The 18028-nt window shown below is 39.2% G+C and overlaps 1 protein-coding gene across 20 annotated transcripts in view; it reads left to right on the forward strand.

Moving 5' to 3' along the window:
• IQSEC1 (IQ motif and Sec7 domain ArfGEF 1) overlaps positions 1–18028 on the forward strand; it is a 247199-nt gene that overhangs the window by 204574 nt on the left and 24597 nt on the right. For 19 of the 20 annotated variants that reach the window (XM_032447347.2, XM_085516928.1, XM_015874690.3 and 16 more), the window contains 2 exons: positions 5196–5478; positions 8558–9819. In XM_032447347.2, coding sequence (XP_032303238.2) covers positions 5196–5478; positions 8558–9819 — 1545 coding nt within the window. Of the gene's footprint in view, positions 1–3931; positions 4119–5195; positions 5479–8557; positions 9820–18028 lie in introns of those variants that run through there. The other variant, XM_085516926.1, reaches the window with a different exon arrangement.

Below are 18028 nucleotides of genomic sequence, written 5' to 3' on the forward strand. Positions count from 1 at the left end.
TTGCGCTGTTGAAAGCCCATTGTAAATGAATGATGAAAATTACTGGTGATTTCAGAGGATGTTCATTGGTTAAGTCATTTTTTAAATATTTACTCATAGGGCTTTTTAGTTCTATTTTAAAATGCTGCGTGCAGTTTTGGTTTGGCACTTACGTTACTTGGAAGCATGTTGAGTTTCCTTGTTGCTTTTGGTTCCAAACAAAGGCTACAATGTACTGGTTTCAACATTTGGAAGTTTTCTGTAGGCATGTATTTACATTGTCTTTGTACTGCAGTCCTATGAGTGAGCTGGGACACTTTGCGAGCTGCAGACCATGAAGTTTCTGGGGCAAATGGGAAATACTAAATGGTTCCTTGCATCTGATATTAGTGAGCTCGGTACTTCCTCTTCCCATTGTGCAGTTTTAAAGATAAGGTAGCGGGCCTCAGAAAAAAAGTGAATTTCTACTTTTTCTGGTTGTCCGCTGTCATCCAAACCAATTGTTTTGCTGTTATTCTGAGTTCAATGTGCAAATTGGTGCTTGTGGAAAAGCCCGGAGTTTGCTCTTCACTGAAATTCAGGTCTTTGGGACTCTTCCCAGTTTCTATTTTAAGCTCAGATGTTGAAGCTTTCTTATTTTGCAGATTTTTTTCCCCTTATTGTTCTTATATTTGCCTTTGTTAAAATTATAGTTTATATGGCTTGAAGGAAAACGAAGGTATGAATGAATGTTAGACCCCCACAGTTCTTTGAAAAGTGGAAAAAAAAAACACATCAAAGACTGTAGTAGATATTCAAAAATCTCAATTAATATGTTGTTATAAAAGATGGTAAGGCATTTAGTGTACTCACCAACCAAGCACAGCCTGTCATAATTTCTGATGTGAATGTGTAGAATGAGATACAGGGAAGAGAGGACGTGCCAGGTTCATGCAGCTAGAATGCCTGGAGAGGAGCAATTAGCTTCCCTTGTGGCTCACCACGTCACCGCATTTGGCACTGGACAGAGGGAAGAAGGAGGATGGCAGAGCTTTTTCTTAGTAGGTTATTCCTGTGCTGAGCCTGTCACCTGAATAGCAGGAAGCAGATGTATAAAAAGGAAATAAAAGTCCAACAGCCCTTGTCCTAGTTAGCAGCAGCCTCTGCTTTGTATTTTGTCAGCTTGAATCTATTGTATACTACCTTAGTCCAAAGGTAGAGATATGCACTGTGCTATTCGGGTTTGATATCTAGGGAAATGAGTTAGAAAAGCAGCTCCTTGGCAGCACTGCCTGTGCACTGTTGTGAGTCTTTCATTCAGAGAGCAGTGGGCTTTGTTTCTGCTGCTGTTGGAGCTCAGTGCACATGGTGGGTGAGTGCAGGGTTAGCTGCACTGCAGGATTGACCCTTAGCTCACTGCCCTGCTGATGGAAAGAACAGATCCTGCTTGTGTGCACAAATGTCGCTTTGGTTGATGTATTTTAATTTAGAAGTATTTGCTGAGTGCATTGCTTAGCTTTTGCAGGAATTCTAGAGCCAAACACACAAAAGAAAAGAAAATGCCCAGGTCTCTCTATCTTTGGTGTTAAACTGGTTTGTATTAGTTGGAAAAAGCAGAGTTCATCTAATTTTTTTGCCAGTAGTTTCACATACCTGTCAAAAGTCCCGTACTCTACTTTTTCCATTGTTCTCTAAGCTTTTTATCTTCACATTGTTCCTCGATTCAGTGTGTTTCTTAGCAGCAGTGCAAGCTGAGCTCTATGCAGGAAGAAGCTTCCAGTGAGTACTTCTGATAAAATGCTGATTCAGCCATTGCTGCCCATTCTTTCAGGAAATTATTTTAGATATTCAAATAGCAAAGATTTTCCATGGCTCTATTCTAAAGTTCTATTCATGCAACACCATGTTAATAGTATTAAATATTTTTAAATGTTTAGTTTCCATTTTCAGTTTAGCACTGTTCAGCTGCTCCATTCTCTGCTCCTCAGTAAAATACTGGTGAGCAACTGTTCTCGTTTTGTGTCTTGGCAGATTATCAGTCTCTATTTACTCCCCAGGGCAGGAGTGTGATACTACAATTAAAGTCCTAGAAATGAAAGGTTCGTGTCTCAACTGTTCTGCATTCTCCTGAATTGGAAGGCTTGATGCCGTGCTCTTTTCCCAAGTAATATTCTCTGGTAAATTGCAGGGAGATAAACCAACCTCATCTGTGGGTTCATGTCCCAGAATTAGCAGTAATTTTACTTGACATGGGTAGGTAGCAGGTATCAAAGGCCCTGAGCAGGAATTTCTTTCTGATTTTTGCCTGGGTCTAGGTAGTGTTGTGTTGTCTGTTTTTGCAGTGCACTCAAGGTACTTGATTTCTTATCTATGTAAGAAAGTGTGTGCAAGGTGAATACTGAGGGAAGTGATGCTCCAAGTGCCCACCTGTTCCTGTTGTCACAGAAAACTTCTGCTAGCTGTGGCTGCAAACTTGGAACAGAGCCCCCGAGGTTTTTGTCTGTTGCATTTTTAGTAAGGGGACAACTGGAAGAACCTTCTAACCCTGCAGAGGCTGTTTGAAGCAAAGGTACCATTCTGAGCACATAGCTTTTCAGAGTGGACATGGATGTGATCATTCTCAACTGTGTGCTCCTTGCATGGTGCTCTGTGTGTGATTCGTCCATGGCAGAGCAGTAATCTTTGTTGTCATTAAAACTTCATACAAGTTGTATATATTGAAATATTTTTTGTTTCCAAACACGTAAAGTAGCAATAAGAAGAAATCAAACTGCTTTTGTCAGTGGCATTTTCATTGGTTTGAAATAATTTGCCTGAAGGCTCAACTCCTCTTCAGTTAACAAGGAAGAAATGAATGGGAGAAAGCTTTCAAATATGCAGTATTAGCTGTGCGTGCTCTGTCGCTTTAAAGGGCTGCTGTGCTGTTGTGCAGGAGGCTGGATGTTGTAAAGGGTAATTACTTTACTGCTTCAAAAGCCTGACGTGCGATGGTGGGGAATTAGGCCTGTGAGCAAAGTGAGGTCAAGCATTCCATCTCATTCAGGGCTCACGTTTGAGTCTGGAAAAGATATGAAAGAAAAACTGAAAGTAAAGAAGAAACCTCAAGCTTTAGTCAGAGCCTTGGGTAGATCTGCTTCTAATTTCTTCCTAACCAGGGCAGTAATATTTCTGTTGAGAAAAGATGAAGTGATCCACTGTGGATATTTTTATTAAGGTGTCAACATGAGATGGTTATCAATGTGGAAGGGTTTGTAAATAGTTTAGGATTAAGGGAAGAGAAAAGCAAAAATGCCACAGAACCTAAATAGGGGGAAATAGTGAGAATTATTGAATTCATGTTTATTTTGACTGGCTTTTAAAACAAATTTACTGTATGTGTAAGAAAAGTACTTACAAATAAGATTTAAATTAGTAGCCTGTGATAGTTTCTTAGTTCAACAGTGCAGAGAATTATATTTTAGTATTTAAAGAGAGAACGTGAAGGGTTTAGAGCAGTACAAATGTACTGAAAGGCTGCTTTAGAGAGAATAATTTGTTGCTTTTAATGGGCGGTTACACAGTTTCAATGTCACCCTCAAAACTCCAGGTCGTTTATCATTTTTAAGTTGAAAGCCATCTGTGTCATTGAGGGAAGGGGATTTAGTTTCCTGTCAGCTTCCTTTTTGGAAAAAGTGATGTGTGTAGACTGAAAATATTTCCAGCTTGAGTGAAGTATGTTTGAAAATACCTTTTGGGTAGAGTCATATTTTGATGGGCAAAGGAAGAGGATTTGCAAAGAAAGAGAAACTTCAGTTCCACATGTTTATAGAAACATTTTGAGACATCTAAGGGACTTGTTTTTCCCCGTGCTTTAAAAAGTACGCAGTGTTCAAGCTAGGAGAGTTTTGACAGTGTTAACCTTGATCTCTTCTGGCACTGCAGACCAGTGGAGAATGTTCTTTCAGAAGTCGCTCTGTACTTTGAACTGCTGCAGGGACTGCTGTGGTATGTGTGTGTAGCGAGGATAGCAGTGTTTCATTGCCAAGAGGCTACAGAAGGGCTTTGTGTTTTATGTTCGTGTACATGTGAATGAAAGCAGTATATGTACCAGAGCATACTGTATGGAACACGTGGAATTGTATTCCTTTAGAGTCTGGAGGTACCAGTTTCTAAAACAAAAGGTAGGGGAAGTGTTGTGAGTGCTCACGTTAGTGTGTGTGTATGTGAAGGAGCATTTACTGTGTCTCTGATTAAAAATATACATATATGTTAAATAGAATTTTATTTTCTATCAATACTCTCTGTACATTGTATGAGAAAAAGAGTAAATATTTATGTGAAATGCTGTTGTAATGTGAGAATGTCCTAATGTAGGTATGAAGCAAATCAAAATTACCATTAAATAGTCATCACTGCATCAGTATAAAACCCGACTAGGATTCGGTTTTAAAATATTTCCTTTTGTGCAATTCTTTAATGCAGGGGTGTTTGGCTCTGGTGTGGTTTTTTTTCATTATCACACAGCAGTGACAACATTCATGTGAAAACAAAGTGTTTTATTTGCTGGGTAGCTCCTATTGCGTATTCCCTACCTGAAAATATTTTACTTTTATTATCTCAAAACACCATCCTCTGGGATACGTTAATAGAAAGCATGCCAAAAGTATCTCATGGGAGCAATCTTTCACTACAGAGAAATAAATGAAATTTCTCATAGAGATATTTTTTCCCAACTTTAGTTTCAAGAAACACTATAGCACACAAGATCCTATCAACTCTCCTTTGAGGAAAGTGAAAGTAATCCTTTTACGCTGAACTCTAATGCAATGGTGAGAAAGTATTGGTTTTATTTGTCAAAGCAAGGAAAGAGATAAAAATAAGCATCTGTCATTTTGAAGTAGAATAATTTGGAAAAGATCATAACAAAATCTTCTATGAAATGAAGTTTTTGTTTGCATTACAATTGCTAAGTTACTTTGGATGTTACTAATAATTACTCTGTGAAGTTAAATAATGCTTGAAATCTCCATTCTCCTGCTTGACTCACCTCCATAACAAAAACAGAACTTGTTTAGATTACAGTCAAAACTGTGATAATCAACATAATGTCCACATTACCTTGTAATATCTGCATCTGAATTTGAACTAAATGTGCTGGATGGCTGTAGAATTATACTAAGCAAAACTATGCTGTTACTGAGGATTTTTGTACCCAATACTCACCATAGAATTTTCCTGTCTTCTTAATGTCTCTCTAGTGTTGAGGGTGAAGCTCCAAGTAGTGAAACTGGCACATCTTTGGACAGCCCATCCGCTTACCACCAAGGACCTATAACACACAGTTCAGCTATAAGTCCAGACCATTACGATCATTCAGCTTACGGGCTGTATTCTGTCTCCCCTGGACAACAAAGAACTCGGAGGCCAAAACTTCAGCACTCAACATCAATACTGCGAAAACAAGCAGAGGAAGAAGCTATTAAAAGGTCAAGATCACTTTCTGAGAGCTATGAACTCTCTTCAGACCTACAGGATAAGCAGGTATTTGAGCTTTTTTTTACCTCATTTATGACAATGACAACATGTCTGTAAGCTGGAAAAAATATTTTTTCAACTTCAGTTACGATGCTGAAAACAGTTGGTTTTTTTTCCTGCAACCAACTTTGTTCAAAGTGAATGTTTCTGAATTCTTTTTAAATTGTGTTATGCTTTTCAAAGAAACACCTAAAAGATGTGTTAATACTGTAAAGTAAAGTAAATGTAAAGTAAAAACTGCCTGGAATGGTGATTTGATGCTTGAGATTAATACTATTTGGAAGGATGTAATTGTGCAAGATGGTTTTTGAAGAAAATCAGAGATTTTGAAGTCTGGATATCTTTGTTGCTCCTGAAGGAAAGGAAGAGCCTGTTACTGCTGGTATTCTGTCAAGACTATGAGGTGAGGTAAATTTGAGGTCTTCCCTAGTTTTTACTCAGCCATATACTCCCATATGCATTACCAAGAACTACACAGAGGCTATGGGAGGGCCACAGAAATGATCCAAGGGATGGAACATCTCTCCTTTGCAGACAGGCTGAAAGAGCTGGGGCTGTGCAGACTGAAGAAGAAAAGGTTGTGAGGTGACCTCATAGCAGCCTATCAGTATCTGAAGGGGGACTACAGGAAAGATGGAGACAGGTTCTTTAGCAGGGTCTGTGGTGGCAGAACAAAGGGAAATGGCTTCTAGCTTTAAGAGGGTAGATTTAGGTTGGGTACAAGGAAAAAGTCTTTTACAGTGAGAGTAAAGAGGCATTGGAACAGATTGCCGGGTAAGGCTGGTGCAGGCCCTGAACAACCTGATCTAGCTGTGTATGTCCCTTTTCATTGTAGGGGAGTTGGACTAGTTGACCTTTAAAGGTCCCTTCCAACTCTAAGGATTCTATGATTCTGTTCTGTGATTCTGTCATTCAAAATCTTTGCTCTTGAAAAAGGCGTTGTTCTAAGACAGTCAGTCTCAAACTTTCCTTTTAAGCCTTATTCTAAATGTAGTTCTATTTCAAAGATATTTATTGCCATATAATTTCCTTATTTAGCATTTCAAATCAAGCCTGAAATAGCTGACGGTAAGCAAATATGTAAGATGCACTGGATTGCACTAGTGATTAATGACCAGTAGACCATATCTCAATTTATTTGATTTTTGTTAGAGATCTCTTGTCACACAAAGTTTATGTACTGTGAATCATTGTGGTATAGTGCATAGTCACTCCAAATTGTATGTTAACATGGTCAATATGAAATTCAGAATAATTCCATAGGTAAGAAACATACAGAACTACTCTTGATTTTGGACTGCCTGTGGATAGTCAGTGAAATAATGGGGGCTAAGTCTCATGTACCATCTGTTTGTTGTTCTAAAATTTCAAGTTGGAGAAGCATATAATGTTTTTCCAGAGTGCCCTGGAAGAGCAGAACTTGAGCTCTGACTTAAAGATGAAGCCAATGTTTTAGATAAGTAGAAGTTTGGGTTTGCTTTTACGCTCACCAAATCCTGTAAATGTTGAGGAAATATCAAGTGCTTAATTCTTGATCTGTCTTATGACAGGTGTGCCATTAAATTAGACCTTGTGAGATCTGAAACATTACTGCCTTTTCCACCCTCGGCAGTCGTTTGTTAGGTGTTGCGTAAGAGGTTGATGCAGAGCTTTAAGCTCACTAAAGAGGTGTCCTGCACCGAAGATATTCCAGAGAGGGTAATTCTGTGTGTTCTTTTATGTCAGTTTGACAGAGAATGAGGACTGCAGATGTTATTTTGTATTTGTTCAGGGACTACTACGCAGTAAAAAGTGACAGCAGTATATAAAGAAAGCTTGATACCTAAGAGCTGTTTAATGCTCTTAAAAAGCTCTCAGTGAGATCTCAGAAGATACTTAAATTATTTAGGAAAATGTCCAAGGTGATACCTGAAGGCAACATAAATTTAAATGTGCTTTGAAAGGTGTGTTAAATATGCATTAAAATGTATTAGAAGTATCAGTCATAAGTTTAGTAAATCATCAAGGCAAGCTCCAAAATACTCTTAATTAAAATTCACACCAAAACTCCCTGATTTATGATAATCAGTTATGATATTGTTTTCTGTGTAAAACTGAATGACAGCAGCCTATTTGCAAGAATGAAGTCCAGGTTATTTATTTAATAGAAAATCAGGTCCCCATCATTTGTCTTGCAATTAGTTCAGGAAAACAGTTTCTTACAACTTATTTAAACACGTGACCTATTCTATGGATAGAAATGGTAATGAATGTGTGACAACAGTAGCAGGATTGTGGTAGAAGGTCGTGGTCATGTTTTACCTGTACAGAATTCTGAAAGTAAACTTCACAGCCTCATAATGTTCAACAAGTAACATAGCTTTCTCTGTAGGTGAAAGGCCAAATGTATTTTGAAAGCAAATAAGGATAAATTTTGAGAGGTGCTCATAATCCTGTCTCAGAGATCAGTCACAGCTTTGTGAATTTAGTTAAAAAGAAGTTTAAATACGGTCAGAAGAGCAGTTCCTTAGCAGTCATCCTGACCTGAGCACATCTGAGCACTTGTCCTCCTCAGTTATGCTGATAACTAAATGTTATGGTTTTTTGCATCTAGAACAAAACTAGACAAAACATCGGTGGTTTGTATTTAAAAACAAACCAAAATGTCAGTGATTTACATTTAAAAACAACCTAGCTGGAAAGATCATCTTAATGTGGCAAGGAATCAGGTACTGCTGAAGCTGCCAATAGCACCAAAAGAAATACTTCAACTGTTCCTCAATGGCAGACACAATGGACCAGAGAATATTTCTATGAGCATTTAGTTCCTTCCTCAGTGTGTGGGGATGACACCTCTCTGCAGATCAACATCTAAACTTAACAATTACTTGCAGAGGTCTCTGGCAGGGAGAGGTGTTGAGTGCATAAGCATGTACATGAGTAATTAAAGTGTTGTATGTCTAATGATAAAAGGGTACCTGGATTTATGAGAGAGAAGAAACGACTTTTGAAGAATTGAAGTAGTATGAAAATTGCACAAACCCGCATGAAAGCACTGTCAGAAAACTGGTCTTTGTGTGGGTACTAACTGTTCACTCTTCCATAGGTGGAAATGCTAGAACGGAAATATGGAGGCCGTCTCATAACTAGACATGCTGCTCGGACCATCCAAACGGCTTTTCGCCAGTATCAGATGAACAAAAATTTTGAGCGTCTTAGAAGTTCTATGTCTGAAAATCGTATGTCAAGGCGCATTGTACTGTCCAATATGAGAATGCAGTTTTCCTTTGAAGGACCTGAGAAAGTCCACAGCTCTTATTTTGAAGGAAAACAAGTTTCTGTTACAAATGATGGGTCAAAGCTGGGATCCCTAGTGCAATCTGAATGCAGTGACCTTGGAGAGTCAGCTACAATGAAGTCTCCAGCAACGTCTACTGACTTTGCTGATGCTATAACAGAGCTGGAGGATGCTTTCTCCAGGCAAGTGAAATCCCTCGCAGAGTCTATCGATGATGCACTGAATTGTCGCAGCCTACATTCTGATGAAGTCCAGACTCCAGATCAAGTCAGAAGTCGCGAAATGGAAAGGGATAGTTGTGCTCAAACTAAACCAATACACAACGTGGATCACAGGAAGCTTGATGAGATGACAGCTTCATATAGTGATGTTACATTGTATATTGATGAGGAAGAGTTATCTCCACCCCTTCCACTTTCCCAGTCAGTGGACAGACCATCCAGCACGGAATCTGATTTGAGGCTCCGGTCAGTGAACTCTTCACAAGAGTATTGGTCCATGACCCACAAAGATGATAAGATAGACACTGATACGAGCTGCAGGAGCACCCCTTCACTGGAATGTCAGGAACAGAGGATAAGGATGGATCACCTACCATTGCTAACTATTGAGCCACCCAGTGACAGCTCAGTGGACTTGAGCGATCGCTCAGAGAGAGGTTCATTAAAGAGACAAAATGCATATGATCGAGGAATCACTAGTCAACAAGGAAGCCCTAAACATATCCCTCACAGTATTCCTGCCAAGATTATATCCCGAGAGGAACAGGATGCAAGACACAGGCCTAGGCCTATAGATAGTCATTTAGCTATTAATGGCACAGCAAACAGACAAAGCAAATCAGAGTCTGATTATTCTGATGGAGACAATGACAGCATCAACAGCACTTCCAACTCTAATGATACAATAAATTGCAGCTCAGAGTCTTCTTCTAGAGACAGCCTAAGGGAGCAAACCTTAAGCAAACAAACGTACCACAAAGAAACTCGTAACAGCTGGGATTCCCCTGCCTTCAGTAACGATATTATCAGGAAACGTCATTATAGAATCGGACTAAACCTTTTTAACAAGTAAGTACAGTGTTTCTTCCTCTTCATGGCCAAGGAACAAGGGATGTTTTACTTGAATCAGATAAGTAAAAATGTAGCCTGATACTGGCTGGAAAAAATAAGCCCAGTGTATTCATAGAGGTGCTAAAAGTAGTAACATACTTCGTATGCATACACATATATCTCTAAAAATCAGAGTAGGTAGTTGTTATTACAGACTACCTAGTCCAAATAACTAATTTCTCTGCTCATGTTAGCTGTTTGTGTTAGAGTTCAAGCTGACATCTTCATCATACTTCAGGATTTCTCTGTGAAAATACTGTAACTTCTGAAGAAGTAGGAAGTATTTCAGTGTGCTGCCACAGGCCACAGTTCACAGTTTATGACAGCCTGAGTGAGTTCAACCCTCCTTGTGGCTAGCAGTGCTGTGATTTGTGTTGTTTGATTTAATAGATCAGTGGCTCATTGTGTAATAATATGCTATAACATTGCAGGTAATTAAGTCTTTTGATGCCATCACCAAAGGTTATTATTAAGTATGGATAAGTCAGGTTTGGCTGTGAAAGCTTTCTTTTAAATTTCTTTTTTTGTTAAAAGTTAATAGGCCTTTCTTTACAAGAACTTTTAATCTTTTGGAAGCGGTCAAAGATCTTGGCAGTTTTTAGCGCTTTTGAAATAGGCCATGTAGGCTTTTTCAGAAGGTTTAAAAACATGTACGCTCTTAGCAGCAGGTGGGATGGGGATGTAGGTTCTGGAACTGGCTGGCTGACCTTTAGAATATTTGGGGTTTGTTTGTTTGTGCAAAAAAAAAAACCCAACCAAAACAGTAATTAAACCTTAAGTAGTCAATGATTAGTGAGCTGCAGACTTGATAACGTAGTCTTTTGAGTCAATTGCAAAATGATGTAAGGAAAAGAAAAGTGAATGGAAAAAGTGCTCAAACAGCATGTGGAGATGAATGAGAGCATTGGGAATTGTCAGGTGTCGCATATCATACTGTATCAGTAGGAGGCTGGAAGAGGAAAATAAATTTCAAGAATAGGGAAGAATAGAAACTATTCTTTGAAATACCTCTTGAGCTAAGTGATCTTGCTGTACAGACTTGAACAGGAAGAAGAAACACATTTATATATAAATACTGACTGTCTGAGAGATGACTTGAAATTCATAGAAGTGAGTTCTAAAACAGAGCAATGTGCAGAACTCCAGGCAGCACCTCAGTGCATGGTATTTTGCTGTGTGGTTGTTGCACTCCCTTACCCTGTTGTCTCTCATATTGATAATGAACTGAAGAGCCTCATTACTTTATGCTGAGTCACTTTGATTCTGTTGATAGCTCAGACAGTCCCCAGGTATCCTACACAACTTGTTTTTAATTATGGCTCTTCAGGTCTACAGAGATTGTGACGTTTCATTTATAGCCTTATTTTCCCTGTGTCCAATGTCAGGTATTAAACCATCATAGAGTATAATGGAGAGAGAGTCTTTAAACTCTTCTGAAAAGGTAATTGGGAAACTTCCAAAGCTTTATTCTTGAAAATGCTCAGAAGGATGCTCTCAAGAATCAGTGGGATTTGCAAGTTGCATATTTTGAGGTAAATCGAAGGGACAGAGATTGTGTTCAGACACTTGGCAACCTGGCAGCTACCCCACATTTCATGTGAGAAGGGGGGGGGACGTGCCTGTGCACTCTGTCTTGTGTTGCCAACTGCTTCTGTTCCTGTCATGCCTACATGCACACCTGCAATGAAATGGGATACCTGCTTTAGTATATTCTCTGGTGCTCATGTCAGTGCTGCATAACCATGTGGATATCTCTTGATCATTGCTCATTCATGACACGTTTGTGATTATTAAGTGAGGGAGGATTGCAAGTCTTGGTGATGAGATCTGAGAGGATGTGCTGGGTGTGCTCCACCCGGGCGGAAGGGCTGTGCGCAGAACTGAAAGCAGCTTCCAGGCCACATAGTACAAGGAGGCAAGATTTTTCCAATTGTCTGCATGTACCAGAGGAAATTTGAGGGATGTATTTTCCAACAGGTTTGTGTTAATTTTGTTGCATCCATGAAAGCTGCAAATTAAGATTCCCAAACCTTTGTTAACAAATAATCTGTGATTTCTTTTTGGTAATTGCTTAACTGAAATGCCAAAAATTTAGAAACTTTTAAGTGCCTAAATTGTAATAAGGACTTCTGCCTTATTCACTAGGAATGTTATAAGAGTGGAGATTTATAACCCATGAAAAGTCACTCTCCTTGCCTCAAACTTTAACAGTTGCTTTATATTTTTTCTGACTTTCCTATCACAGTTGTGTTTTCAGACAACAAAGTGCTGATTTTTACTCTTTATCAGAGGAGCCAATTATGTGCAGAATAAATGTTGAGCACAACTGGTTCACGTGAACACTTAGAGGCAGAAAGACTTCTGGAGAATGGAGAACCATGGACAGAGGAGAAAAGAAACATAGGTGATTCAAACATTTACTCTGGGAGCTCTATCACTCGATGATAGAATTTGTTCCAAGCAAGAACTTGGATCTTAACTTGGAACCATTGTGTTAAGGAAATGGGCATATTTAAAAGATGGTCTGTTGTATTCACTATACTAGAATATATGGTATCCCTAAAATAGAACAATTTCTGTCAAAGAATCTGCAACTAAAAAGCAGCTTCTGTAAGTCCTGGTATTTGTGAATGGTGGTAGTGATTTGACCCAGTCAATAGAGTGTCCAATTGTGTGTTGCCATTCATTGAGTTCCTAAAGGAAGGATTGCAGGTGCATGCTCAGAGTGCAGGGGCTCTGGGGAAGCTTGGCGAGGCCAGCTGTGTTGAATTAGGCCTTTTCTTCAGCACAGTCTAAGAGGGATGCAGTCTGGGAGAAATTATGCTGGAAAACATCCCTCACTTGTGGGCAGAAGGAAAACACTACCTAGAAAGGTTTATTTTGCAGTCTCCAAACCCAGCCTATGCAAATTCAGCCTTTGAGACTGATTTGCTTATAAATAAGACTTCAAGAAGGCTTTTGACTGCTGCTTAAAAAAAAAAAAAAAAAGCTGTGATTTTATTCTCATGCTTGTTTTGACTGCAGTCTGGGAACGCCAGATTTGCCAGTTATTGCAGCCCAGTCTGGTAGGATACTCAGGTTCCATTCTGCTTCTCTAGTGCACTGATGGTTCTAACATTAAAATAGGGCAGCATGGTTTAACCTCAGCAGCGTCAGGAAACACATCCTACCTTTGGGTCAGCTTTGCAGTCAGTAGTTAGCAGATGCCATGCACATGTAGGAAGCAGTGTATTGCTAGAAGATTCTCTTCCCTTGTGCCACCATTACGGTGTCACTACCCGGCTCCCTGTCAGTTGTCTATGTCCACAGATGGAAAACTGCTCCCTTTGTGCCTCCAGTGCATTACAGCTCACTGTTCTGAAGTTTTCTGCAGCTTCCTTTGCTAATATCAAGATGCCGCTCCTCCTCTGTGCTTTTAAAGGATTTATAAAATGGTGTGAGTGTTTGTATCGTGGGTGATCACCTTTGGAGCTGTAATCCTTGACAGCCCTACTGGCTTTGTTTTTTACTTGATTGGGGGTGATTTTATTTAAAATTAAAACGTTATGAATGTGATTTGAATATTAATTCCAGGAGTAGTTGCTTTTAAGAGCATCTAGATTCCTTGGAATATTTACTGAAGTATTTATTTTACTAAGCAGATCCAAGAGGAATTTGTTAAGTGTTGGCAGCATGATACCACCCAAAGAAATGGCAAATTCTGGATTGCAGGGAAATTCCTGCTGAAATATACAAATATGTGGCCTTAGTGAGGAGGCACATGTCATTCACTTCTCTGTGGATCTGTATTTGTTGAATGGAGTTGTATGTTATTTACATGAAGGTAGAGGTGGAATATTATTTTGGTATCTTAAGTACTGCGACATTCAGAAAGTACTGCAAACCTTTTCTCCATTTTAAATCCTTAAAAAAACGTCAGATTTTATTAGGAGGAAAATATAGAAAAAGCTTTACAATAAGCTATCAATTTAAACATTGTAGTAACTCTACTAATTTGTTGCTCATCTGTTTGTATGGAAAGCACATCTAATGAATTTCACTTACGATACCATTCAGCTTTCTGATGTCTGACCTGAAAACACGTATTGTCGGACTTGTCCCCCTGTGCATGTAAGGTTACTTGGAAGCATTTTTAATGATGTTAGAATTTGTTAATAAAGATTAAGTGGGAGGAGGAAGGTTGAATGAAACTGACTTGATATTCTTTTTCTTTAGAACTATTTCATTTAGCCAGCTGACTTATAACATCTTTGCAAAATTTATCTTTCTGTGGTTATTTTGGAAAGATTCTGTAGAAAAACGGAGACGGGAGGATTGTTTAGGATTTTGCAACAGAGCTATTTGCCATCCTCCTTTATATGCTGAAAGGGACTTTCCTGTTGTTGTGACATCTGGGCTGCAGATTATTAAGCCACAAACAATTCCAACAAAAATTAAAATCAAAGCTCTGCGTGTCGCTTGTCCTCTGCCATGCTGAGGGCTCAGTAAGAAGAAAAGAATGTTTTTAGAATGACTCCCATTATTTCTAAAAATGTTTAGCCCTAAGTGGGAACACCCAAAGAAAAAAAAAGCTGTGTTGTTTTGCTCTCTGTGTGATTTATCTTCTGTCCCTGAGGATGGTTATTTTTCCCCTCCTTTTGTTCCACGATGGGTGCTTTGATTAGCATACAGCATCATGCCCCAAAAAACAGCTGAAATGTGTAACTAAGAATTCAACCAATAGTATACTTAAGCACACTAGTTTCACATATGGGCATAAGGATAATTCCCATTTATTGTCATTTGAAAGGAGTATAACCTTTACCAGATGCTGAAAACAAATCTGTCTTTTGAAATGCTACATTAAGAGCAGTAGTAACTGTGCAAATGTCCCTGGAACAGTGAAAGAGCCATTACCTCATCTTCCACCAGCTCCGCCTGCCCTTAAACATTCTGGGCACACATCTCCCTGCTGCTGCTACGTGCCAGGAATCGCTAACCAGTTTGCTGAACACAATGCCTGCCTGCGTGCTCGGGATGCCGCCCTGTATTAAAAAATGACCCTGTGCCTGGGGGAGCTCGATTGGTGAACTGCTCCCAGCTGAGCGTCTGAGGTGACTCTGCATGCCAGAATTTTAATTCATTCTTCCCCTCGCCCAAATCCCAAGTGAACACATTTTGAGAATGAAAAATGCGGGCAGCTGCTTGCGCAGGCACACAGAGGGCAGCTGGAATAGCAAACTGCGTATAGGAACCTTTGGAAAGAGGTCTAAGAAATAGAGAAGGGGGGCAAACTCTTACCTCCTTTCTAACAATGCACGACTACCTTCTGATTTGCAGTTTGCATCTGTACAAAAAAAAGCTGAAAATTCTCTGAACATGTTTCTGCATTGCCAATTTAAAAGGCAGCCTTTTAAAAATAAAGGTGACTTCATGTTTCCTGTTTGCAGTCAACAGAACTACAAAAATCAGTGCTGAAGTTCTTGTGTTACACGTAGCTGGGGTGTGAGGGTACAGAAAGAGAATTTAGGGCAGGGACACTGGAAACATTAAGGCAGGGGCTGTTCCTCAATTTCAAGGGTGCAGTCATCGTAATGTCTCATTCCTTGATGTCTCATTTCACAGTTGCATAAACACAAAAGCAATACTCAATCCTGGCAGAGTATTGAGAGAACCAGCAGGTTTTTCATCTGCCGTGTTTCAAAGCAGAGTGTGTTTTGTTCTGGCTGCTGGAAACTTTTCCCTATGCTTTGGGAAATGCAGAGATGCAGCGGGTTCAGACGTGGTGAGAAAATCCTCATGTGGTGTTTCTGGTTCTTTTATTTCTCTAAAATATTTCCCTCCTTCTTGTGAGGAAAGGAAAAGTAAAAAAGCAAAGCAAAACAAAACAGACGTGGCACTGCCAAGAGAAGGAATAATGAGGAGCCAGAGAATCTGCTGTAGTGTGATGACTCAGGATTGTTATTGCTAGCCAGGGCTTGTCCAGCTACTGCACTGCAACTGCCTGGGCTGTGCCTGTGGTTCTCTTCACTGTGCAAACTGCTTTGCTCCTCGAGACTGATGCTTCTCATATGGGAAAACCCTATTTCTCCAATAGTTCTAAATTCTAGTCTTTCCCTTCATTGGAATAACCCAGACTTAATCTGCTTGGACCCTTTGGCTGACTTTCATATACCCTACACTTTGTACAGATTTGTAATCAATTCTAATTCAGGTGATAATTTTCAGACAAGCCTAAACATTCAGTAAAAGTAATGATGTGAAATGTCTCAGTTCCTAGCACTTTGCTAGGAAATGGTCACATAAAGAAACCATCAGATGGAAAGTAATTGTAGAATTGTTTAACTACTTATTTTCTGAAAACAAACATTCACTGAGTTTCCTGTCTTTATTCTGCTCCCAAATGAAATCAAAGTGGTCACTGAGATCACTTCCTAGGGAATTATTTTGTTATTGTCAGGAGTACAAATTAGCTTTCACTGAATGTACGTTAGTCCAGGTAATTCAGTGTAATCTGTACCTGTCTGCTGGTAGTTTTTTGGTTTGGTCTTGAATGAAAGAGGTGAAGTGATTTAGAAGAGTAATATTTCATAATTTGATGGGGAGAAATCTTTTACAGTGTGGGAGAACCTGTAGGGTTCCTGCCCAAGTAATGTGGATAACTGCCTTTCTGATTTCATGAAGGAAAAAAAGAGAAGCTATGAGAAAGGTACAGTTCTTTATTTACTTTTTGACCAACGGACTCTTGTTAAGGTAACCAGAAGATGCAGGATACATCTGATTCCTCTTTCTCTTCATTGGCCAGTTGTGTAATGTGAGGAAGACTCCATCCATTTCTCTAGTTTTTTTCCTATTGATCTCATTTTTGCTTTGCTGCATGGTTGAGTGAACTTTGAGAAATTGTCTTGGTATTAATGTTGGTAGTATTTTAAGTAAATAGTTTTTCTTCTCTCTCAGAAGGTGTGAGATGGGCTCAGTGCTTCTCTTAGTCACTGCAGCAGCAGTAGAGCATTCAACACAAGTGAAGAAATAGAGCCATGGGAACAAAATGTCTGCTAAGCAGGAGGATGTTCAGTCAGCTTGTTACTCCCACAGCTGCAAATTTAAAAAAGCACTGATTTATTAAATGTAACCAAGAAAAGCCTTAGATTCTATCCATTGAAAGAGCCATCCTTGGATTTTAGTTAGAAGCTAATGCTTAGTATTTGAGAACTTTAAGTATCTTCAGGACAGTGTCTCTAGTATTAAACCAGCATTAAAGACAAGGAAGATTTTCTTTCTTTTTTTTTTTTTTTTTTTTTTTTTCCCTAACAGAGGGCTGCCATTGGAGCTGCATTAAATTCTCTCCCTGCAGCATGAAAAGACTGAACAGTAGTTGATCAGTATGTCTGTGGTTATTTCCACTGTGTGAATAAAAACTTAGTTTACCTCGGAAGGTACTTTTGGCATTGCTAGATATTAGGTAGTTAGACTTGGGCAAGTTGTTTTCTGTGCTCATTTGTTTCTTAATGCTTCCAGTTTGCAGCTTTTTCTGAGTGTTTAAAAGGAAATGAAAGATTTAGTGTGGTTTGGGATGCTTCTAAGCTTACGTATTTTGCAAGTCAAAAATAAGGAAGGCTTTATACACCTTTGCACAGTGGTTTCGTTGAGTTGTTCTTTCAGGCATAGTTTCTTAATCATGAAAGACTCTTAGCAGTAACCATATAGAAGGATATACTCTCAGTTCTCATTGGTCAGAAGTGGTTCATGTCATTCACTCCTGAGGGTGGACACTATATTATGATTCCTTGCAAAATAAAGATGGTGGTAGAATTACTGATTCTGTAAAGACATTCCTTTACTGTCTTGAAGAGAACTTATGTTTATGTGTTGTTCCATGCTGCTGGAAAGTGCACTGCATAATGCATGCTGTGAGGGGAGTCTTGCATCACTTTGTAAGCAGAATTTGTCTTTATACGAATTATATTTATTGCCAGAAATCGCTTCATTTCCCAACTCTCCTCCCCAACAAACAGTTTAACGTTCTTCTGTTACTTTCTGAGTTTTTGGGGGGCTTGTCTTTTGCTCTAACAAGTGCTATGACTTTCACTCCTGAAGCTAACATGTAAAGCTTCTCTTTGGAAAAGGGAATGGAACAGGAAATGTGTAAAAGCATGTAAAGGTCTGTTTCAAAGTTAGTAAGCTATTA

The sequence above is a fragment of the Coturnix japonica genome, chromosome 15 (assembly GCF_054131305.1).
Source record: "Coturnix japonica strain WE chromosome 15, WE-NBRP24, whole genome shotgun sequence".
In the NCBI taxonomy this organism is placed as follows: Eukaryota; Metazoa; Chordata; class Aves; order Galliformes; family Phasianidae; genus Coturnix; species Coturnix japonica.